Here is a 25,225-nt window from a genome sequence, read left to right as displayed (position 1 = left end):
ACTTCATGTTAATGCCGTCACGAGTAGTCTATGCAACCAGTTCATGAACAAGCAACCTGCCCAGCCTTTGACAAATGGTCTATTTTTTCTTAGCATTAAAACCTCCTCCTAAGTATTACTTCTATCTATAGAATTATAATAATATCTTTGCAACCATTTTAACTCTTAATCATTCTAAGTTTTCAAGTTACCTTCACAACTATTGTCATGTTAATTTTATAATTTAAAAAAATCATGTAAAATAGGTAGCCTGGGTTACTTTTCTCCCTTCACAGGTGGGAAAAAAAAAAAAAAAAACCTGAGTCTAAGGAAAGGTTTAATGATTTTTCCTTTAGCAAGTTAGGAACAGAACCAAGAGCAGATTCCAATTTTCTTCTCATTTGGCCTGAGGCACTTCCTATTCCACTGTTGCTCCCTGTCATCTTTATTAATAAGCAACTGGGTTTTTTTTTCAACTGTACAAACACCGCGTCTTGTTTATTTTGCTTTGTACAGGGCATAGCACACAGTCAGTATGCGTTCATGCAATCGCTACTGAGAACTGCTGTCTGCCAAATACGGTTCCAGCCTGGGGTGCCGGGGCTGCCTCCAACAAGACACAGCTCTGCCTTTAGGAAGCTTACCAACCACAGAAATTACTTCCAAGGAGAGTGATTTCGGACTCAGTCTTTGGCTGCGGCTATGAAGTCAAGCAAAGACAGTAATACATCATGTAAGAAATAATAACTAGTCATAAACTCATCACAGTGGAACATTTCAATTGAATTCTAAAGAATATCCACTATAATTTTTAAAACATCATCTCTAAGAATACTTTGTGTCATTTGGTCACTCACTAAAAAGAACAGTTAACACGTAACAGTAACTACAGGTCCACCATGTTCTATGGTAATTTTTTTTTCCATGTAATCTTTGCAATAACCCTTTGAGAGTAGGTGCTATTATTCTCACTTTACAGATGAGGAAACCAAACCCAAAAAAGAAACTCCCTCAAACTCATACACAGTAAGTGGTGGAGCTGAAATTTTAACTCTCCCCATCTGGTTCCAGAATCAAGACTCTTTTTTTTTTTTTTTTAAGATTTTATTTATTTATTCATTCGACAGAGATAGAGACAGCCAGCGAGAGAGGGAACACAAGCAGGGGGAGTGGGAGAGGAAGAAGCAGGCTCATAGCGGAGGAGCCTGACGTGGGGCTCGATCCCACAACGCCGGGATCACGCCCTGAGCCGAAGGCAGACGCTTAACCGCTGTGCCACCCAGGCGCCCCCAGAATCAAGGCTCTTAACCAGTAGATTCTGTTGCCTCAATAAACTTTTTTTTTTAGTTTCTTCTAAGTTCCAAGCACTGGGAATTTATTTTTTAAATTATCTTTTTATTTTGCTAATCAAGATTATAAACCAAAGCAGCAATCTCGCCTGATATGAACCTGTTTTGATCTGATAGGACAAGGATAGGGTCTGATCTGAATCATCATTGGGGGGGGGGGGGGGCAGAAAATGCCCTGACTTGTGTTCTACAACTTTCACAACAACAGAGACCTCTTCTTCCTTCAAACCTTCTTGCTATCAGGTGAGAATTTTCATTTGTAAATGAGTTTCAAAAAGTAGAAAAATGCTTACAGGACATGCCCCAAAATCCAATGAAACATTTCTCTGCGGTACATACCAAATATAGCAGGTTTTATCTTTTAATATCTAAAATCTAAATAAGTTGGATAATTAATATCTAACTTTTAATAACTCCCTCTCCTCCCTACCATCAAGGCAAGCAAAGTTAAATATGGCTGAGTTTTTGTTTATCTGAGCCTGAAGAGTATTTTTATAGCTGCAAACCCAAACGACACTTGACTACAAAGACTTGTACACCATTTACAAATAAAACTGTATTCTGCCATTAAAAACTTGGGCTTGTCTTCCAGAGTTTCAGCATGAGAGAGAAATAGGTCTTATATGTTTAAATATTATTTTTATTAGCAATGGCCAGATAGTGGGGAAACTAGTGTAAGGAGCCTCTTTAGTGTACGAGAGTCTAAACACATTACCTGTCATTAAAATATCTACAACATTTAAAGTATGTTAATAGCCTTAGCATTTACGTGACTTTTATTTTTTATCAGCTGATTTGAATTCTCCCCACACTGCTGCTACTTGGAGAATATTTTCTTCTCATTGTATGTGTGCTTGAGTGTGTGTGTTTCTAAAGATACATTCAAAAGGAAATGCATCAGTATTCCCAGGGTGTTTTTAAACTGAACTCCAAATTCAAGAGATTTATGGCTTAAGTATGAGTACACAGTACATTTTCCAAAAAGCCAACCTTTCATCAAAATCTGTGCTAGGTATGCAAAGAGACAAAATCATCTGGCAACTGCACTACATGTTTCTAATATTTTCTTCACCTATTATATTCCTTTTCCTCCTACAGTTTTCAAATCCCAGTTTACAGGGAAGCTTTTTGAGAACACAAAACCACTCCCCAATTATATGCTTAATATTTAAATACCTAATAGCTTACCTAATACTTGTTTAAATAATGAACGCAATTATGACAATCCTTAGCATTTTGCCATTTGCTCTTTCTAATTATAATAGTTCAGTGCAAAGGTAGAGACGTAATACAAATGATGCTGAACCGAGCGGGGCACAGTTATAGTCACAAGAAGTGGGAAAGGTCTCTCGGCATATTTACCAACACACAGTTGAAAATGTTTGCCAAAATCCGAGAGCAATGTTTGGACATGAGTCTGCAATAATTTTTATGAGAGGAGAAATACTGCTCCCCAAAAAGGGGAAAAGAGAATAGTGAAAGGCAAGTTCTCCCTCCAGTGGTTTATTTACTTCTGCTAAAACGTTCCTTCCTAAGTAGTCAGCCTCATGCTTAGACCATCATAAGCACTCCTGCCTAGAAGTAAAGACTGAACAAAGAAGTAATCAAGATGGCAGACACTTCTGTGAATGATAGAAGCTTGAGTGACACTCTAAAACCCACCTGGAGAATTTTTGTTTTTTAAATTCATAATTGGTACTGTTAAAAAATAAAACTTATATTTTCAAAAAAACAATCAGTGAGAGAGAAAAGTTATAACAAGACACGTTGACATCAGTTAAAGCATTTCGGGCTCTCTTGATATAGCAGTTGTTTCCCCAGGCCACGTGAGCTCAAAAGAAGACTCAAAATTCAGCTCTTTTGGTGATTTGAATTAGAAAAATACCTAAGTCTCTTTCTTTCCTCAAAAAAAAAAAATAATAATAATAAACCTCTTTGAGCCACCCTAGAAGACCCCATACTCATCACACATAATGCCAAACTTTAGGATTCATGAATTTAGGGAATTCATCAGTTGCTATTCCCACTATGAACTAGAAAATCCAAGTCTTGTTGACCTTGGCAGACCCCTCTCTCACATTTAGGCTTCTCCAAGACAGATGTTTCTTCACTACCTATTCAGGCCCTCATGCCCCACTCCACAGCTCACCAGAGGGATTACCCCACCCCAGATGAGATGAGGCTGTTACCCACTGTTCCAGTCTATCCATCCCTAGACCCGCTCTTCAGGCCCTCCAACCTCTATCATCAATAAACAAGGACTTGTCTTCCTTTCATCAGACCTCCCCATCTCTATCAGCAGATTCTTGCACAAAGAGTTTAAGCAGATTTTCTTGAGATAAGAGGAGGAATAGTGAAGAGAAGAGTCTCCTCTATCCTCTAATCAATAAGAGAAGCAAGTTTTCAAGCCCATTTTCTCAATTACTGTTCACATAACACGCAAAAAATCATAAATAAGACTATATTTTCCCAGATAAAATAAAGAAACTAGACAAAGAGCGTTTTTTTTTTTTAAAGATTTTATTTATTTATTCGACAGAGATAGAGACAGCCAGCGAGAGAGGGAACACAAGCAGGGGGAGTGGGAGAGAAAGAAGCAGGCTCATAGCGGAAGAGCCTGATGTGGGGCTCGATCCCGTAACGCCGGGATCACGCCCTGAGCCGAAGGCAGACGCTTAACCGCTGTGCCACCCAGGCGCCCCACAAAGAGTGTCTTTAACACGAAACTTAAGGAATCTAAAAAGAAGATCTGTTCTGGGGCCCCTGGGTGACTGAGTCAGTTAAGCGTCTGCCTTCAGCTCAGGTCATGATCTCGGGGTCCTGGGATGGAGCCCCACATCGCATCAGGCTCTCTGCTCAGTAGGGAGTCAGCTTCTCCCTCTCCTCTGCCCCTCTCCCCTGCTCATCCTCCCTAATAAGTAAAATCTTTAAAAAAAAAAAATTCTTTGAAAAAAATCTGCTCTGAAGCTCTTTGCCCCCATTGCTTCTTCAGAAAAAAAGAGGACTTTTCAATGTTACGTTTGTTATGTTACATTACCTCACACTATTTACATTAGGTTTCACCTCCCTCATAGCCGATGGAGATTCATTAAATCTGATAAACCACACTTCCAGGAATATAACTTCTAGGCTAAACGGTCAAAGAAACAAGAGCTAGAAGAAAGCTCACTTAGAAGGTGACTAATATAAATTAAATAAGTTCTCGGGGCGCCTGGGTGGCACAGCAGTTAAGCGTCTGCCTTCGGCTCAGGGCATGATCCCGACGTTATGAGATCGAGCCCCACATCAGGCTCCTCCGCTATGAGTCTGCTTCTTCCTCTCCCACTCCCCCTGCTTGTGTTCCCTCTCTCGCTGGCTGTCTCTATCTCTGTCAAATAAATAAATAAAATCTTTAAAAAAATAAAAATAAAAAAATAAAAATAAATTAAATAAGTTCTCATGTTGGCACAAGATTCTATGATTATGAGAAATAAATATTTATTTGCTTTAGAAACTTCATTTGAATATCTCCTTTTGTTTGTTCATTCACTCCACATTTTACCATGTGCCAAACCCTAATAGAAGGACTGGGGATATAATGCAAAGTGAAACAGGCATGATGCCTGAGCTCATTGAGCTTATATTTTATTGGAATTACAGAAATAAAAGAACAGGTATAATATACCATATACAAAAATCAATTTTAAATGAATCAAAGGTCTAAAAAGAGCTAAAACTATAAAACTCTTAGAAGAAAATATAGGGAGAAAGTTTCATAACACTGGATTTGGCAAGTATTTATTAAATGTAATATCAAAAGCACAATCAACAGCAAAAAAATAATTTGGACTTCCTCCCAGTTAAAAAATTTTGTGCATCAAAGAAGTAAAAAACTTCTGTGCATCAACTCAGAATAGGAGAAAATATTTGCAGACTATCTATCTGATAAGGGAAGTATCCAAAATATATAAAGAACCCTTCATAACTCAACAACAACAGCAAACTGATTTTAAAAATGAACAGAGGACTTGAGTAGATATTTCTATTTTTTAATTTTTATTTTTTAGAGAGAGAGATTGAGAGAGACTGTGCATGGATGAGGGGCATGGGGAAAGAGAGAATCTCAAGCAAGCTCCAGACCCAGCAAGGAGCCCAATGAGGGGCTCTTTCTCATGACCCTGAGATCATGACCTGAGCCAAAATTCAGAGTCGGATGCTTAACCAACTGAGCCACCCAGGTGTCCCTTGAACAGATATTTCTTCAAAAAAGATACACAAATGGACAATAAGCACATGAAAAGATGTTCAACATCACTGATCATTAGCCAAATGCAAAGTAAACTACAGTGACACCATTTCACTCTTATTACAGTGACACACAGAAAATAAGTGGGGTGAGCGTATGGAGAAATTAAACCCTATTCACTGCTGGTGGGAATGGTGCTACCACAATGAACAATAGCATGGCAGCCCCTGAAAAACGTAAACATAGATTTACCACATAATCCAGAAATCCCACTTCTCAGTATATACCCAGAAGATTTGAAAGCAGGGTTTCAAACAGATATCTGTATGCCCATGGTCATAGAAGTATTATTCGCAATAGCCAAAAAGTGAAATCAACTTAAGTATTCATCAATGAACGAATAAACAAAATGTGGTATATGTACGTACAATAAAATATTATTGAGCCTTAAAAAGAAATTCTGACATATTCTACAACACAGATAAACATTGAGGGTATTATGCTAAGTAAAATAAGCCAGTCATAAAGGACACCTACTGCATGTTTTCCACTTACATGAAAGTACTTCAAGTAGTCAAACTTACAGAGACAAACAGGAGAATAGTGGTGCCAGGTGTTGGGGAAAGGGAGGAAAGGGGAGATATTGTTGAATGGGTTTAGAGTTTCAGTCTGGGAAGATGAAAAACATTCTGGAGATGATTGTACATAATGTAAATATACTTAATGCCACCAAACTACAGACTCAAAAATGATTATCACGGTAAATTTTACGTTATATGTATTTACCACAATTTTGAAAAACAGAATAGGATAATTTTGGATATCGGGAAGTGCTATAAAGAAACAGAACATGATGGAATGACTGGAGAATGGGTGAAAACAGCATTAGAATGAGCTGGAGTATTCAGGGGAGGTGACATTTTTCTGAGATCTGAATGACAAAAAAAGAGTCAGAAAAGTAAGACCTAGTGGGCAAGCTTTCAGGCAGAGAGAAGAGCAAATGCAAAGTCCCTGTGGCAGACATGGGCTTTGCATTTGAAGAACTATACAGAAGGCCCAGGGATACTGATGTGGGATGACCTACGAGAGATAAGTAAGTCATTATAGGCCAGGGAAGCATGTGAATTTTCTTCTAAGGACACCATGAAACCTTGGAAGATTCTGGAACAATGGAATAATGTGATCTAATTTGTATATAAGAGTGTTTTAGCTGCTGTGTAGAAAATGAATCTTGGGAAGACAAGAATCAAAGCAGATGCACTAAGAGTTGTTCCAAAAGTACAGAGTACACATGCTGACGGTTTGGAAGAGATCACAGCAGTGGAGAAGAAGACAGATGAATACATTCAATGTATGTTTTGAAGGTAAAGCTAACAAATCTTGCTTATTTACTCATGGATAGGGTAATCATACATTCCCAGTTCACCTGCAACAAATGTGATTACTCTCTACTGTCCCAGTGCCCCATATAGTGAGTGCCTCTTTTATTCTCAACATTACCCCAGTTTGGACAATAAACCACAGTTGCCTAGCTAAGGGTATTAAAGGAAAAAGAAAACTCAAGGACGACTCTTTAGCTTGAGCAACCACAAGTTTGTGGTATTGACCTTTCAAAGATGGTCTATTAATAGTATCATTAAATAAGGAAAGAATACAGTTACAACTCCACATTCTGTTTATTTTATTCATGAGTCCTTTTGACCATGATCATTCGACAATCCCTTGTTTCTCTTTTCATCCTAATTTAGTAGATAAGGATGCATCTCAAAACTCTGGAAAAAAATAAGGCCAAATGAATTAGCTAACTATCCAGAAAATAAAGCAAAAAAAGAGCAATTTCCAAGGCACCTGGGTGACTCAGGAAGTTAAGCGGCTACCTTCAGCCCAGGTCATGATCTCAGGGTCCTGGGATCGAGCCCCACATTGGGCTCCCTGCTCAGCAGGGAGTCTGCTTCTCCCTTTCCCTCTGTGCTCTCTCTAGCTCTTGCTCTCTGAAGTAAATGAAATATTAAAAAAAAAAAAAAAAAAAAAGAGCAACTTCCAGGAAGGAGCGGCATGTACAGGAGAAGCTCCCATGGTGCCCCCAGTCTCACGAAGAGACAAAGATCACGGAAGTGGATCTCTGGTCTGGCAAGGCTATAGAAGGATGAGGCTTATTCTTGAGCCTGGAGCTGCGATGGGTTTGTAACACTAACTGAGAAAGAAAGACTCTCCGAGGAACACCACAGGGAAAAGAGCCCTAAAGAGACTGCTTGCTTCCCAGAAAAATGGCACTGGTGACGGGCTAGAAAACACATTAAAAGTGTGGAAGCCTACAGAAGAATGCTTCTTGAGAAGGAGGACAAAGGCACAGGAATACCGTGCATCTAAATAATTACAAGTGATGGAGGGGGCACTATGTAAAACCAGAAGTTAAGAAATATGTTGGGGGCGCCTGGGTGGCGCAGTCGTCAAGTGTCTGCCTTCCGGCTCAGGGCGTGTTCCGGCCATTCCGGGATCGAGTCCCACACCGGGCTCCTCTGCTGGGAGCCTGCTTCTTCCTCTCCCACTCCCCCTGCTTGTGTTCCCTCTCTCGCTGGCTGTCTCTCTGTCACATAAATAAATAAAATCTTAAAAAAATATATGTGGAAATATCTGAAGTTGTCATTTCCTGAGATAGTCTCAAGTGGTGCCAGATTTATTATTATTTTGCATTCTGAGAAAAAAAAAAAAAACCTAGACTGATGCAGCCTGAAGAAACATCTGCTATCTATACACCTCAAACATTAAAAATCTTATGAAACAGTACTGCTCTTTCTTTCCCTTTATCCAAAAAAGAACTAGCAGCCAAAAAAAAAAAAAAATCCTCTAAAGTTTTCTTCTTAATTCTCAAGGTCAACAGATTTCCTCAAGGACAAAATAGGATTCCAAATCTACCCTGAGATAATGGTTAAACCAAACTAACACCAGAGCTTAGTACTGGAACTACTCCCCTTGATGAATATTTGAAGGCCAGTTAGTTAAGATTAAAACCTCTTACTACACAATAAACCAATGCATGTTTTTTTCAAGTATATGATAATTAACTGGCGACTGTCAGTGAATGTGATCCGAGTCAAGAAGCAAAAAGAAAGACTGGTTGCGTTTCAGAGGGAATGACTGCGCTTCACCTGCTACCCGCAATTTCCAGGCTATTTTAAGCCTCAGTTTTGTGAACCATCTACATACTATGATTTCCAGTATTACCCTAAGTGAAAGAACCCTAGCAGTGCCCAAGGACTTAAATGCTGATTTTTTAATTTCAGTAATTGGTTTTGTCAGTTGATCGTTTTTTAGGATGAGCCAAACAGGATATGAAAGCAGCAGGACTTAACCAGAGTCTAAATTGAGCTGTAACATTAAGAGGGGGAGGGGGAGCAGAGAGAATATCAAGCCAATCGCATCTCTTCTATATGCCTGTTAACCGGGCCCAATCTTTTAAATATATATGGTTCATAGAAGTATCTGAATGATCTTTGAAAAACTACAGTGCTGAAACAAATAATTGCTAATGAGTCACTGGAACTGAAGATTAGATAAAATCCACTATTTTATCAGGCTTTCAAGATGAACAGCTGCAGGTAACGTATCTGATTAGGCTTTTGCCTATGCAAATATCATTCATCTTGCCACTTGCCATTTGCTTTAATCCCTTAACAGAGTTCTTTAATCACAGATAGTTCTACAGACCCATCAAACCTCACTCACCATTGTACCCTGTACTGTGAATTAAGCTGGGTATCATTTAGATGTTATCTTTTGTGAATTATATGCTACCTAAATATTATCGGTTCTCCCAAGACTGCCTGAATTGTGCTCCACACATAGCTACCTGCAGGCTCTTGCGGTGATGGCTTATTTTACTTAATGGTAGAGTCTCCCTTTGGTTTCAGTTCACATTCAGATCTTGATTTTTTTTCAGTGGATAAAATTTCAGCATGATTGCAGAATAGTCTCTAACGTCCAGTCCAGTGGAGTTAAACTCTTGGGGAATTTATTCAAGAATTTCAATTAATGGACTGAATTGAAAGCTTTTCCTACAAATAAGTGATGAGCTATAGGAAATTGGACTCTGAACAAAGTCTCCTGGCAGTCACTTACACATCCATTATCTAAGAGAAAATTTTCAAACTTTACCACAAAGTTATCAAAATTATGCTGCAAAATCAAATCAAATAGCAAATAAAATGTGTTCCTACTTTGGAAAATAGAAGCATATTTTTACAGTTTAAAAAACAGGGAGGTTTCTAAACAAAACAGCTGGCATCACTTTAGGCAAGCTGCTGATTTAGAAAGAGAAAGGGCTTGCCTCAAGACTGTGAATAAGAACTTTTCCGTCGGCAATTGAGTAATAATCGGAAGCCGAAATAGAGTCACTACCAATCCTAGTGCTAGAACCTCAGGTCACCTGAAAAACTAGTCTCTCTTTTCCACAATCATTTAATTATTCCCTTTTCTTTCTTGAGGAACATGACAAATATTTTTTTTTCTAGAGCATAGATAATCCCGGGGCACCTGGGTGGCACAGTTGGTTGACCGTCCAACTCTTGGTTTGGCTCAGATGGTGATCTCAGGGTCATGAGATCTAGCCCTGCGTGGGGCTTCGTGCCCAGAGAGGAGTCAGCCTGGGATTCTCTGTCCCTCGCCCTCTGCCCCTCCCCAATCCTCTCTCTAAAATAAATTTAAAAATCTTAAAAAAAAGAATAGATTGTCCCAATTGCAACCTTCAAGTTCCAGGGAAAATATTCCCACTTAGAGCAAGATGAATAAGCCAACTGTCTCTTCTTTGGTTGTTTAGTCATTTCCAGAAATCTGCCACTTTTGTTAAAACATTTCATAAATCCTTCAGAAGATAGACAGTTTGGGCCTACACTAGATTTCCAATAATTAAAGACTCAATAAAAGCCGGCAGAGCTGGATTCTTTCCTACACACATATAGATATTTACGCCTATTCTCTATTGCTTTGCCACTTGCAAGAAATTTGAACAAAAGATTTGAATATTCACACACATAATATAGCAAAAGTAACCAAACAGGCATTGTTAAACACTTATTATGTGCCAAGCATTTTGCTAGGTGTAGTTACATCCTTTTCTTATCTCAGGTGCCAAGACAAAGACTTGGCTGAAAGTCCCAGTGCAAATTCCATGTTTTCATCCAACTACAACCCTTCCCGTCTGCAATTTTTTTTTTCTGTTCTAAGCAACTGTAGCATTTATATCTATATTTCTCATTTTAATTCAAGGCAGTGAATGTCCTTTTGACACTAAATAACATTACAGAGCTTGGCACATGCTTAGCATACCGTAGATATATATTAAATATCTCCCTCCCTCTTAAACATAATGTATATTCTTACATAAACACATGGACATTCATCATGCAGTGTCTCTCAAGATACAGGCCTTATATTTTATGCCCTGTACTTTATAATCTTCCCATCACTAGAGGGTGGAGAACAGGAGGATCACCAAACCATCCATGCAGAACTAACTGATCAACTGGTAGCCTGACCAGATAATTCAGATCTCATACAGCTATTCACCATCTTTTCTCATTATTCACATCTCCAGTGCAGTTATTCGAAGGTCCCAAACGAGCAGCCACAACTAGATGATCCCAGTCCGTATGTATTCATTCAAATATTTGTCAACAAGCTCAGTCACAGTACTGTTCCATAACCACCTCATACCTGGCTCTAGGAAAGAGATTTGGGTTGGGGGTGTGGGTAGAGGATTTTATTTATTTATTTGACAGAGAGAGAGAGGGAGGGAGAGCACAAGCAGGGGGTGTGGCAGGCAGAGGGAGAAGCAGGCTCCCTGCTCAGCAGACGGCCCGAAAGGAGGACTCAATCCCAGGACCCTGGGATCATGACCTGAGCCGAAGGCAGATGATGCTTAACCAACTGAGCCACCCAGGTGCCCCTAGGAAAGAATTTTTGAATCACCTTTTGAAGAGTTGCTATTAAGTGTTTTTAAGTCTTTAAGGCTTTAAGAGTAAAGTATTCTAACAATGGTCAACAGAGGATCAAGTTGGGTGACATATTGCTTTCAGCTGATTATCTGGGTGTGTTACTAGGCAATAATACTGAATCCTTTGAACATCTAAAATTATTTTTTAAACGTTAATACCCACTGCACATCTACCCACCTTTTGGCATCTATGGCCACATACTCTATCTTCTTTCCTGAGAGCATGGAGCTGTTTGTGTTCCTTGGATCAACACGCCATTTGTGCCCTGGATCCCAAACCGCCCCCCCCCCCACCAACTACTCACCCAGATCAGCTCCTCTCCTCTTGCTCTTACAGGAGGAGATTGTTCCTCTAATGGATCACTACCATGAACACGCAAACATGCTGTGATTTCTCCCACTTTATGAAAAAGAACAAAAAAAAATAAAACGCTCTTGACCCCATTTTCCCCCGGACCCTCGTCTCCTATCATCTCATTCCTCTCCAGCCCTTTGGCGCAGACCTCCTTAAAGGAGCTGCTTAAACTCCTATCTTCCAACGTGTAGCCTCCCCTTCTCTTCAATCTCCCATTCTCTTCCCCCTAGAACCCATCCAGTCAAGGTCACAAACAACCCTCTGCGCCCTGACAAATTCCATGGTCAGTTTTTAGTTCTCATACTACTTGACATAAATAATCAGCCCAGTTGCCTTGAAATATATTCCTCACTTAACTTGTAGAACACCACACTCACCTGGCTTTCCTTTCCAGTCTTTCTCAGCCTCCTTTACTGATTCCTGCCCAACTCCCCAACATCTAGTAGCCAAGATCTAGAAGCGGGCCTGGCACATGGTAGCTATCCCGTATATATCGCTTGACTGAATCTATCGAAGAATGTCATTAACAAATGTATTGAAAACATACTAAGATGGGTTAAGATATGGCTCCCAAGTCAATGGTATCATTTTTTTTTTATTTTTTGGCACATTTACCTGTTTGTGGGAATATTCTATCAAGGGAAAAAAGGCATGTTTAAATTTCTTTAGACAGTTTCAGAGACATCGGTCCTACAAATCATCTCCTTCCAAATTCAAATCAATTTTTGAAACCATTATAATTAAATGAATAATAATTTATTATTGGTCAGTTTTCAGTCAGATTTACACATCAACAGAGATTTTCTTTGCAATATGGAAAATTTGGTAGTCCCTTCATATCTTCTTTATAATCAATATGTCCAGTGTATTTATGGATATTTTATAGGACTTAGTATACAACTTTATTTTAGACTGTTGTAAAGGGCTTGGCTGTTATAATTTTGCATTTTTAATGCATTATTGCTATATTTCTGACTTGTTTGATTTTCCGTCATTGGTTAAGAACACAATCTCCACCAGTATTGTTCCTTTGGGAATACATTATCTGCTTTATAGAACTATTTTCAGGAATGTGCTGTGATGGAAAGCAATGATAGAATGCATTTATATGCTTTTAATATAAGCCACCCTGTGTGCATTTTACGGATTTACCAAGGTAGTACTGATGATGGAATTGAAGATTTCAAATATGAGTAATTAGATTGATAAATATTTGATGGTAAAATGGAGCCACAACAAGAAAGACTGAATATTGACACTGCTAGAGTGTTGTCCTTGTTTCTAACTAATAGAATTCACACATTCAAATGAATTTTGGTTTGAAAGTTAAGTATCTTAAAAACAAAGAATCAAACCCTGTGAGGAGTCTAAATTTTAGCTATAACAATAATAACTGCTAGAACTTATACATCCAGATAGGTGTGGTTCTCCTCAAAATGATAACCTTGCAAGGCAACACCATATTCCAACGATGGTGCCCTGTGTTCAGAATGTTTTTACAACTCCACCTTCGAAAACATCACGGAAGCACCTGCCACACTCTCAGCCATCCTCAGAGGGCCACACGTGTTCATTCACCACGGGTGGATTAAAGAACCAAAATTATTTGGTGTCAAGTCCAATAAATCAGGTGAATGATAAAATTAAGTAATACCATCTTGAACCTACAACAAGATTTAACTACAAAATAAAAAGGCAGATGTCCTTGCAAAGAGTGTAAATTCGCTCTGAAGGTGAGTCCAGAAGAGGAGATTTTAACATGTATTGAGCAACTGCAGCAGGGTTGAAATGTGGGCCGCCTCCAGGGGTAAATACTTTGAAAGATATCAATCACTTTGATTATACATTCAGGAACTTTTATGTTTTAAAAATCCCTTCCTGTGGATAATCGTAAGTGTAGGTACCTAGGAGACAATCTGCCCCATCTTTCTCAGGGTTATGTCTCTCAACTTGAAAAATACCTGAATCATTAGCTAAGGTAGCTACTGACTTCACCTAAAAACAATTTTAGAAAGATATTAGTTTACCTTTCAAAATTTCAAACGGATACATAACATAGGAAAGAAACAGAACAAATATAAACTTTAATTCTATCCCTGATTTATCTACTTATGTAGAGTAACATTGAATGCTTACCCTCTTCTAGATACCACTCAGAACACACTGAACATTAAAACATTTCATCTTTACAAGAACCTTGTAAAATACATCCTATTAGCTCCACTTTTAAAATGAAGAAACTGAAAGCAGAGAGATTAAGAAACCACCAATACATGCACCCCTATATTTACTGCAGCATTATTTATAATAGCCAAGATATGGAAGCAGCCCACGTGTCCATCAATTGATGAATGGATAAAGAAGAGGCGATACAGACACACACACACACACACACACACACACACACACACACACACAGAGGAATATTACTCAGCCCTTAAAAAGAATGAAGTCTTGCCATTTGCATGATCTGGATGGAGCTAGAGAATATTATGCTAAGTGAAATAAGTCACTCAGAGAAAGACAAATACCATATGATTTCACTTATATGTGGAATTTAAGAAACAAAACAAAGGGAAAAGAAAAAGAGAGGGACAAATCAAGAAACAGACTCTTATATAGAGAACTGATGGTTACCAGAAGGGAAGGGGGTGGGGGTGGTGGTACAACAGGTGGCGGGGGGGGTTAAGGAGTACAGTTGTGATGAGCAATGGGTGATGTATGGAAATGTTGATCAGTATATGTACACTTGAAACTAATATAACATTGTATGTTCACTAACTGGAATTAAAATAAAAACAAAAAAGACCCACCACAAATCACATAGCTCAGAGGACACAGAGTAGGGACAGGAGCACTGGCAATCCAATCCAGATCCTGTTCTCTGAACTACGGGAATATATTGCTTAAAATATTGGCCAAATTATCACAACAAATTAGAAGAATGTATGTTTCAAAGGTATTAAAATTTGCAGGAATGAGGAGAAATAACAGTAGAAAATCAACCATTGACAGGCTGTTCTTAACTGCCCTATTTTCCAAATGCTAAGGGTGCTTGTAATGGTACCATTATGTCTGTCTACCTACCCCCAGATGCCGGGCCCCAGACCTTGAAGGCCAGGCCTTGCTCAGGAATCTCAGTGATGTACTCAAAGTGTCTGGCTTGCACACTTTTAGAAAACTTCCTACCTCGTGATACCTAAAACCACAAGAGCATGATAAGCATGACCCTCTGAGAGGCGGAAATGCAAGGTATTTAGGTGTCAGGCGCTGGGCTAGGCATGGAGACAGCACCTGAGAAATGGGGTATGATTGCCGGCCTGCTGGAGTTCACATCTTGAGGCGTAGACTGTCAAAAAACAAGTAAACAAATTAAATGTTATTTGAATTATGAGGAAAAGAAACATGGCAGTGTGGTAGAGAAAAAAGGGGATGGTTAGGAACGGTCTAGAAAACCATGGTCAAGCCCAACACGCTGAAATCCCTGAAGGCCAGATGTCACAGCAGTAAATAAAATGTAGAAGTGGCACAGGAAGAAATTACGATCCCAGCCTCCCTCTCTGAGTGGCACAGTTCAAATGAAATTCTTTTAATAAGGTCGACCCCCCCGTGGTGGATACACCCAACTCTCACACTAGCCTGAAAAGGGTTAAAAGGCAAAAATCCATCCTACCCGAAGGGCCCTTCACGCCTGATTCTACGAAACTTTGAGTGGGCCTCTGAAAAACACAGGAGGTCCCAGGGACCTGTTCCGCCCCCGGCCATGGTATTGTTCAACTCACATGTATCCTCGCACTGTTTATATCTGGATTCATCGAATACAAAAGAAAACTAGCATTGCTCAAAGAGAATTCTCTTTTTTGTGACTCCTCAAGTATGAGCCGGTCTTTGCAAACTGGCCTACCGCAGAAGGCCTCTCTAAGGATGTGATGTATAAAATGAAATCTAAAAGATGAGAAGGAGCAAGTGACACAAAGCTCCAAGAAAAAGAACATTACAGATCCGGTTCGAAGAGCAAACTTTACAAAGACCGGTATTAGGAAAACATCTCCCTATATTGCCACACCTTAATACCTTTCTAAATTATCATTTCCCATTATCATTAACTCAGCATCCCATGATAAGATGTGGATGCTATTATCAAGGAAAGCAAAGGGGTGACTTTAGTTCTCTTATTTGGGGATCCCATCCGTCCTTAGTGTCTTTAAGCACAGCCCAACTTCCCAGCTGTGTCCAGGGACTCCTATCTTCATGCCAAAGATGCTGCTCACATGGAGATGTGCTCCTTCAAAAGTCAAACATCCGGGTGCCTGGGTGGCTCAGTCGTTAAGCATCTGCCTTCGGCTCACTGATCGTGGAATCCTCGGATCGAGCCCCACATCAGGCTCCTCCACTGGGAGTCTGCTTCTTCCTCTCCCACTCCCCCTGCTTGTGTTCCCCTCTCCCTCGCTGTCTCTCTCTCTCTGTCAAATAAATTAATAAAATCTTAAAAAAAAAAAAGTCAAACATCCACACATAGCCGGTGATACAAACACTAAAATCACTTAAGTATTTAGAGAGAAAACAGAGGAAAGGTAAAGGAGCTCTGCTCTAACTATACCTGAACCAAAAGGAAAGTTGCTTTTTTTTTTTAAAGCTGAGATAAAAAGACATGTAGCTCATCACAATGTGGTCCTATTCATGGAAAAGAAAATGCAAATATTAGCTTAAAAAATAGTTCATTTAAAAAAGGTTTACTAAATTTCGCATCCAGGATTATAATCCCAATGACAACGGTCTCCCTTTTTGTATGTATTCCCAGAAGAAGGTAAATGATCTTTAAATTATTTTTAAGATTTTATTTATTTGAGAGAGAGACAGAGGAGAGACAGTGAACATGAACGGGGGGAGGGGCAAAGGGAGGGAGAGGGAGAAGCAGGCCCCCCACTGAGCAGGGAGTCCCATTCAGGGCTCCATCCCAGGACCCCCGGGATCTTAACCTGAGCTGAAGGCAGACGCCTAACAGACTGAGCCACCCAGGCATCCCTTTAAACTGTTTTTAGTGAAACAACATCCAAAGTGTACAACGCAATTTCCAATATTTCAGTAATGGTAACTGTGTTACGAATGAAGCCAAATCCACCGATGCAGCTAGCGTGGACTCCTAGGCACAGCCGGCTTAGCTTGTCACTCACAGGCGGTGGGCACACCGCTCCCCAGGCTGCTAGGCGGCCCCGCAGGCCAGGTCTCCTGGAGCGTCCCACCGACGCGCTCAGGGGCTGTGGAACGGGAGGCGCCCGGGCCTCTGCATATCCTCAAGGCGCGCGTGCCTGAAACCGCACAGCCCCCGCCCACACCCCCCACGACCCCCCCCAGGACACACACCCCCCCACCCCCGCCGCCATGCTGGTGAGCCTGCTGTTTGCAGGTGGACCTCGGTTTGACTCCGCTACCGTTTCTTCACAGCACCATTCTCTTCCCGTTTCTTCACTGATTATTTAAAAAGTGTTTATTAAGAATTATGTCCCAAGCACTGTGTCAGGCACCCAGTGGACAAAACAGACATGATACCTGACTGCACGGTGCTTATAAGGTGGGTAAAAGGGAGAAAGACATTCAACAAACAAATTTATCCCCACAACTTGTCCTGAGGGGCGCCTGGGCGGCTCAGCTTGTTAAGCGTCTGCCTTTGGCTCAGGTCATGATCCCAGGGTCCTGGGATTGAGTCCCACATCAGGCTCCTCCACTGGGCTCCTTGCTTGGCAGGGAGCCTGCTTCTCCCTCTCTCTCTCTCTGCCCCTCCCCCCACTTGTGCTCTTGCTTTCTCTCAAATAAATAAATAAAATCTTAAAAAAAAAACATAACGTTCACTTATACCTAGGCTCCAGAAGGCCTTTCTGAAGAAATAATCATTAAACCAAGGCATACAGGACAAATAGGAGCTAGGGGGGGGAAAAAAGTCAACACATTCAAGGAATAAATTGCAACGTGGGCAAAGGCCTAAGAAAAATAAGGCTTGGCCCATCTGCGGAATGGAAACATCAATCAAAGGCCCAGATGCAACTGGCATAGGATGAGGAGGGGAAAGGAGGGGGAACCAAAGCATGGCTTATAGACCAAGTTCAACATTTCAGCACGGGGACTGGCCAGTGAACAGCACTGACGCATCTGCTTGATCACATGTGACATGATCACTAGGTCGGCTCTGGGATAAAAAACAAGGCGGCGGCGGCAAGAGCGGAAGGCGGGCGGGGGCAGGGGAGGGGCGGGGGCAGGGGAGGGGCGGGGGGGGGCTGGTTTCAGGGGCATTGCTGTAGCGCAGGCTGACTCCATCTCTTTCCAGGGACGGGAGATTCGGGAGATTTCGTCTGTCTCCTCCAGTCACTCACACCCCTTTCAGATTGCCATGGAAAAGCTGGAGTTATTAAAAACCTGGGATCCCTCTTTTCTTCTCCGTGGCAAATCCAATAACCAGTGTGAGAAAAGTTCTCAGCTATGTTCACTATTCACGGAAGCTGCTTTATCATGGAAGCTTCAAGATGTTTTAAGCTTGGGAAGTTGATCCCCAGATAATAAAATTTTTACATTCCCCATAATACAAGGAGGTATCTCCTTGAGATCTACTGAAGATGCTCTCTCTCTCTCTCTCATGGAAAGAATTTAGTATTTTGGAAGTGAAAATTTGATTTTGAATTTGGTTCCAATTTGCCAACATTTGATTTCAACAATGAATTGCATTACCCTAACATTTTATCACAGGGGTCCTTAATTTGAAGTCCAAACTTCTAAGGAGAGACCCTGAACTAGCTCCCTGGAAAAATTATAAACAGAACCATTTGTGCATAGAAGTTTTCCTGCAAAAGTCTGTAACATTCATCAAATTTACAGTAGTGAGTGAATGACTGAGCTGACTGAGCTTGACCTACCCAGGCCCAGCAGACCATCGCATCACCCCCATCTCGTTGGCCTGGCCAATCAGAATCTTCCCTGGAACTGACAGATGAATATGAAGAGAACAAAGCTGTTTTTCCAGTGGTGTTGCTAAGCTTGGGCTGCAATGGCCATGTCCCCTGCCATAGGGAAAAATCCTTCCAAAACAGAACAGACATGTAATAGACACACGGGTAAAAATAGACACACGGGTTTCCACCATCACTGAGTGTCTGGTTCCACACATTAAGGCTCTTCTTCTTGCCTCTCTTCCTCCAGTTCTGAGATTTGCCCCAGTATTCTTCCAAGCTACTTAGCTAATCAATTATTTTTAAGCTAGTTTGAATTGGGGTTCTCCGTCCCTTGCAACAGAATCAGTCCTGGCTTAAAAAATATCCTCCAAACTTCAAGAATCATCCATTTCATGTAGTGATCTGATATCAGAATCCAACAGACACTTAAAGATATTAAAATTGAAATTGAACTAAAATACAAATTCCTATTTGACCAGTTAACATTCAGAGATATTACTAGGATTTAGAGAACTACATACATTTTAATGGATTTAATTCTAGTGGCAGAAATTAATGCCTAATTAGAAAGCTGTGGGAATCTTATTAAATTATATTTACACATTAAATGTTTGCTTAATAAATCTAATAAACCATAAGATCACTTGAGGTTACAAAGCAGATGGCATATTTTAGATAAATTTAAAGGAATGAGGCAGCTCTCATAAAATTCTTGCATCCAGTACGTGTCATAAAAGACTAAAAAGTCTGTAATAGAAAGGGATCTGTAGGTCTTTTCAATTTGATTCTACTGGTAATGATGATATAAGGAGCAAAAACTGGCAAATCACAAAATATAGAAACACTCTGCCTAATCAATAGTGTAAGTCCCTAGAACATCCTCCGAATCAATAAGATATATAATAATGACAAGAACCACCCAGGAGTAAGTGAAAAGGAAAAAAAAAAGTAAATTGTAACACAGCCCAGAAACATTATCTAAACTATATTAAAAGTGCATTTAACACAAGAATGTTATCAGTCTTAACTTCGCTCGCACTGGCAATAAATAAATTTTATCTTTCCTTCTTCATACTAGAGAGTCATAACATTCCAGAAACCTCACAAGACTACAAAACAAATAGTTTTAAGATTCTCAGACCACCTTAGCACTTAACTACAGATTCCCATCTGCAGGCTTTTTGCAGTAGCTAGATCATTCAATGTTGATAATTAAATTCAATGACCAGTGATCATCTGAGATGTTCATTATAAATTCTGAGAAAAAGCAATGTAGTGAAACCTCAGTGTGAATGGGGTGTTTTAGATAAATAAATTTTGCCAAATTGATAAGGAGGTAAATAAGATATCGAGCAGCAAGTTCCCAGGCCTTGCTGGCCTCACGTTACATGCATGAGGTCATCCCAGCCTCACAGCACGCACCCCTGCATGGTGGGAACTATCACATCTGATACTTAATACATAAGAAAGCCAGCTGAAACTCACAAGATTAAGTAACCTGCCCACATCCCTTCAGCATAAGCAGCAAATCTGGAATGAACCCAGTCTAAGGCGAAGTCCTATGTTTTCACCCTATCACCCTATCATGTTGTCTCCTCTACCAAAGTTTTTTTTTTTTTCATTTAGACTATGTTTTAGTCAATAAGTGATCATAAAATGGGAATGACTTTTAAATGTGAATTTTCCTTTTAACATAAAAAATGGAACATATTTTCCTCATGTCTCAGAGATAATTATCAATATGGAGATTTTTTTTTTCATTTTTTTTTTTTGCCCCACTAGGTCAAGCTTCTGATTATTCCCCTTACGCCATTGTGTATGCCACCAACACCTCATAATAGCAGCTTTACACACACACACACACACACACACACACCCCTTCAAGTTTTATCTTCCAATCTCCTATGGATGGATAAACAAGATAGCCAGGTTATTTAAGAACTATAGGTTTATTAAGAGTCATTAAAATTCTGGAAGAACTCAGAAAGTCAATTCCATGTCTTTTAGGACGGCCTTTGACATCACTATTTCAGAGGCCTATTCAGTTTATTTCTTTACTTCTAGTGAAAGTTATATCCTAAAGAACTGACATTTCAGAAAGCAGGACTGCAGATAGAAAACCACCTTCAAACATATGAAATATTGATGTAATTATACATTTTTACAGTTTGGTCTTGGGTTTCTCACCAACAAGCTGACTTTTAAATATAGACTGTAGCAATGATTTATGGAGACTATTTTCAATCCTTTCTCACCTGTTAGCACCACATTAAAACATTGTTTGTTATAAGCTTACTATGCCTCTTATCCTATCCAGTCCTCTTAAAAGAACAGTGTGAACCTTCCTAGAACAACGAAGGTTATCCCTTTGCTGAGAGTGTCCTGAATGCCAAGCACTCTATGTGCAATGACTCTGTTGATTCTCATAAGCAAACAGGTCTTCTGGTAGTGGCTGTACACTTGTGTTCTTCCAACTTTGGGGTGCCGGTCACATACTCTTTAGGGATGAAGCCCAGTTCATGTGGTAGCCTAAAGGTAGGTACTATTTTAACTCCCCCATCACAGGAACTGAGGAAAACAAGGCTTAGAAAGTGATGCCAATGGTGGAGATACTTCAGAAAAAAAGGTCTTAATCACTGTGGCAAGCTGCATTCTATAATTTCCTATAGAATACTATTTAATGGTGAGGCTTTAAGACTTACCTCTCATGGGCTAAATATCGATGTCCCCACCCCAAATTCCTATGTTAAATCCTAACCCCCAATGTGATGGTATTAGGAGGTGAGGACTTTGGGAAGTGATTAGGACCTGAGGGTGGAGCCCTCACGGATAGGCTTAGTGCCCTGGTAAGAAGAAACACAAGAGCTTATTCTCTCTCTGCTATGTGAGGTTACCACCAGAAGATTGAACCAGAAGGCGGATCCTTATTAAGAACAGAACCATGCTAGAAACCTGATTTCAGACTTCTGGGCACCAGAAATGTGAAAAAAACAAAACAAAACAAAACATATGTTGCCGAAGTTACCCAGTCTATGGTATTTTGTTATGGAAGCCCAAACTGACAAAGACAATACCCATACACGCAAACGCTCAGATACCCACGCACCAAACACTCACAATGCAGAAATGGCCTAGCAATGTCTAATAGTCACAGATTATCCAATAACAGTTATGAGTCAGTCTGTTTTTCAACAGTGCTCTACAATAGTCCAAGATCCGGGAAAGTCTTGAGGACTCTAAGAGCTCCGTCAAATGTAAATGCAGTTCGAGCAGCCAGCACTCCACAGACTAGGCTCCTTGACAATAACCCTGCTCACTGAGATTCCTACAAGTCAATACATACTTGACTACTGGACCTGACCAATACAGTGCCGTGGCAAACACCAAACTATCAGACCATCTCCTCAATAAAGTCGCAAGGTGCGAAAACCATGACATACCTCGGATCTGTAATCATGTTTATCATGAATTTGAACTTACACTTGAAGGTATTTTGTATTTACCTGGAGATACACACTCATCATGCAATACTTGGTTACCCAGTTTCCTTAGACTGAGTTAGTTCTTCCATCAACCCAGACCTCTTTTAATTTTTTTATTATGTTAGTCACCATACAGTACATCCTTAGTTTTTGATGTAGTGTTCCATGATTCATTGTTTGCGTATAACACCCAGTGCTCCATGCAATACATGCCCTCCTTAATACCCATCACTGGCCTACCCCGGTTCCCCACCCCCTCCCCTTTGAAGCCCTCAGTTTGTTTCCCAGAGTCCATAGTTTCTCCTGGTTCATTCCCCCTTCTGTTTACCCGCCCCCTTCATTCTTCCCTTCCTTCTCCTACCAATCTCCCTGCTATTTCTTCTGTTCCATAAATGAGTGAAACCATATGATAATTGGCTTTCTCTGCTTGACTTATTTCACTTAGCATAATCTCCTCCAGTCCCATCCATGTTGCTGCAAATGTTGGGTAATCGTTCTTTCTGATGGCTGAGTAATATTCCATTGTATATATGGACCCCATCTTCTTTATCCATTCTTCTGTTGAAGGGCACCTCGGTTCCTTCCACAATTTAGCTATTGTCAGACCTCTCTTCCATCCTCACCATAGAATGCAAGTGAGTTTCAAGGTAGAGCCACAGCTGCTAGGTTGAAGGACACCACGTGCAGCTTCTACAAGAAGAGTCCATCAGGGGAACACCACCACCACCACCCTCCATAGAGAGTTCTACTTCAACACAGTGAGGACAGACCACTTCTGAAGTCTGTTTAAGAGCCCACTCATTTTTCTCATTTTTCACTAAATATTTATTGAGTGCCTACTCTGGGTCTAATTCTAGGGTTAGCATTAGACAAGGACACATTGAAATGAGTAAAGAACAGCTCCTGTCCTCAAGGAACTCACAGTCAAGTGAAGGCCCAAAATCTAAAAATAAATTGCAGAACACACAGCAGTGCTAACTAAATTAGAACAAAGTGTTAAGAGAGTGATCAGCTCTGCCTATAGGTAATACAGAAGGTTGAAAGAAAATTCACACACACAAAAGGCAGCATTTCTAATGGGTTTTGAAGGACAACTAGAAATTGCCTGGTTAAGAAGCTGAAGTAGAACTGGTGGGAACAAGTTTCTTCTTGCTGTATAATTAAATGTAAGAATGTAAGAGAAAAACGTTCTTCCTGCTCTCGTACCAGTGCTTTGTCCTCCCTTGATATTTTCTCTGAGTTTAAAGTAGGTAATCAGGGGACATTAACTAGGTCATTATTTGGATTAAAACAAAATATGCTTGATTCAGGTAGAAACTACTGCTATATTTAAAATCTTTTTCTAAGTCCATTTAAAAAATCTGCCACAGTATCTTGACTTTTCAACAGTTCATGTTGTGAAAACATGAGACATTTTTTTTTAAAGTATAACTTAAAGGTCACAATTAAATTAAACATCAACGTCTATTAAGACCAAGTTAATACTCCCTGAAAATTAGATCACTCTCCCCAGTGTGTATTTAAATTGGCAGCTGGTGACTAGTAAAACGTGTTCCACATTGTTACACCACAGCCACGCGGAAGCCATTACAGGGATGTACAGTACTGCTGATGTGGTGATCCCCGAGATCATTTCCAGGAAACTCCAAGAGCTGAGCTATCTATTAAACAACAGTGTCAGACCAGTTCCAAAGTACCATGGCTTTAGACAACTTCAGAGCAACCTACAAAATCTAAGCAATTCCTTCGTTATAGGACAGTAACGTACCCTGGACCCAACTGCCTCATCAACTTAAAGATGCAGATAATCAAATATATTCTGGCGGAGAAAAACTAAGCTAGGAACTCACGATATTTAGGCGGACCTATAGCTTCCAAGTGTAAACCCCATGGATTCCATTAAAGAAGTCTCGGGGGCAGGGGGGGCGTTGAGCAGGGTTGCTCCATCTCTTTCTTGTCTGTCTTATCAACAGTCCACCCCAGTCCATCCAATGAGGAGAGAAAAAGTACCCAACTTCTACATCACCCACATATATATATTCTGAATGGTACTAGCCTTGATTTCTCTTTCTCCAGCATACTCTTACTCGTATGCAACATCTAGCCCTGTTCACAGTGGATGTGTGAAGTCAATGACATGACTTCCGCTCATCTGATCTGAGTTCATCCTCGGAAAGGTCGAAGAAAAGCATCTGTCGACACTGCCATCTCACACTCATTACAGCTGAAATCAGAAGCATCAAACCAGAGGAGACATTGACCAAAATATTTGCCATTCCTTCAGAAATGCTGCTTGTCCAGAACTGCTTGCGTTCACCTTGCTAACGGAAATAGCCTTCTTGGAATCTGTAATATTTGTTGTATGTCGAGCTGGTCACTTTGAATTCTGATCTCATCCCAAGGCCCAAGTTGCACACTTACCCCATCAGAACCTAGCAGCAACGGTCTGTGATTGTCCAGTCCAATTGACGAAGGCTATCTTCAAATTAAGACGGCAACTAGAGATGTGCAGAATGGCTATTAACTGACCACATGCTTCCTCGTAAGCACCTAGGAGCTGCCGGGGCAGGATGGTATGCGCTGATAGGGAATGATACAAATGACAAATGAGCAAAGTCTAATTATTCCAGGGCTGCTCAGCCTCAGAGACAAAAGCAAGAAAACTGAGAGTTAGGGATGAAACTCCATCCTCCTCTAACCCTATTGTGCCTGTGTACCGCACTACATATTAATGTAACATCAAGCCCTATTTTTAGACCTCTGCAATTCCACAGGCATAAATCATTCCTGTGCCACAAGTCACCTTTGAGTTAGCAATGCCAAGTTTAACATTTTGCAGGATCCTACAAACAATATAATTGAAAGCAAGTGATATTTAAAATGAATAGTGATAACTTTAATA

The 25,225-nt window shown here is 40.3% G+C and overlaps 1 protein-coding gene across 3 annotated transcripts in view; it reads right to left on the bottom strand.

Annotated features, from left to right (window-relative positions):
- Window positions 1-25,023, bottom strand: part of TAFA2 (TAFA chemokine like family member 2) — a 356,451-nt gene extending 331,428 nt beyond the window's left edge. For 2 of the 3 annotated variants that reach the window (XM_087869007.1, XM_045789699.2), the window contains exon 1: window positions 24,745-25,023. Coding sequence is in view for 1 of the 3 variants with exons in the window: in XM_045789699.2 (XP_045645655.1) it covers window positions 24,745-24,749 (5 nt within the window). In the remaining 2 variants the exon portion in view is untranslated. Of the gene's footprint in view, window positions 1-24,173 lie in introns of all 3 variants that reach the window. The other variant, XM_087869006.1, reaches the window with a different exon arrangement.
- Between the last annotated feature and the right edge of the window lie 202 nt (window positions 25,024-25,225).

This window comes from Ursus americanus, chromosome 17 (genome assembly GCF_024610735.1).
Source record: "Ursus americanus isolate L20-20 chromosome 17, mUrsAme1.1.p, whole genome shotgun sequence".
In the NCBI taxonomy this organism is placed as follows: Eukaryota; Metazoa; Chordata; class Mammalia; order Carnivora; family Ursidae; genus Ursus; species Ursus americanus.
This window is presented reverse-complemented; position numbering and strand designations above follow the sequence as displayed.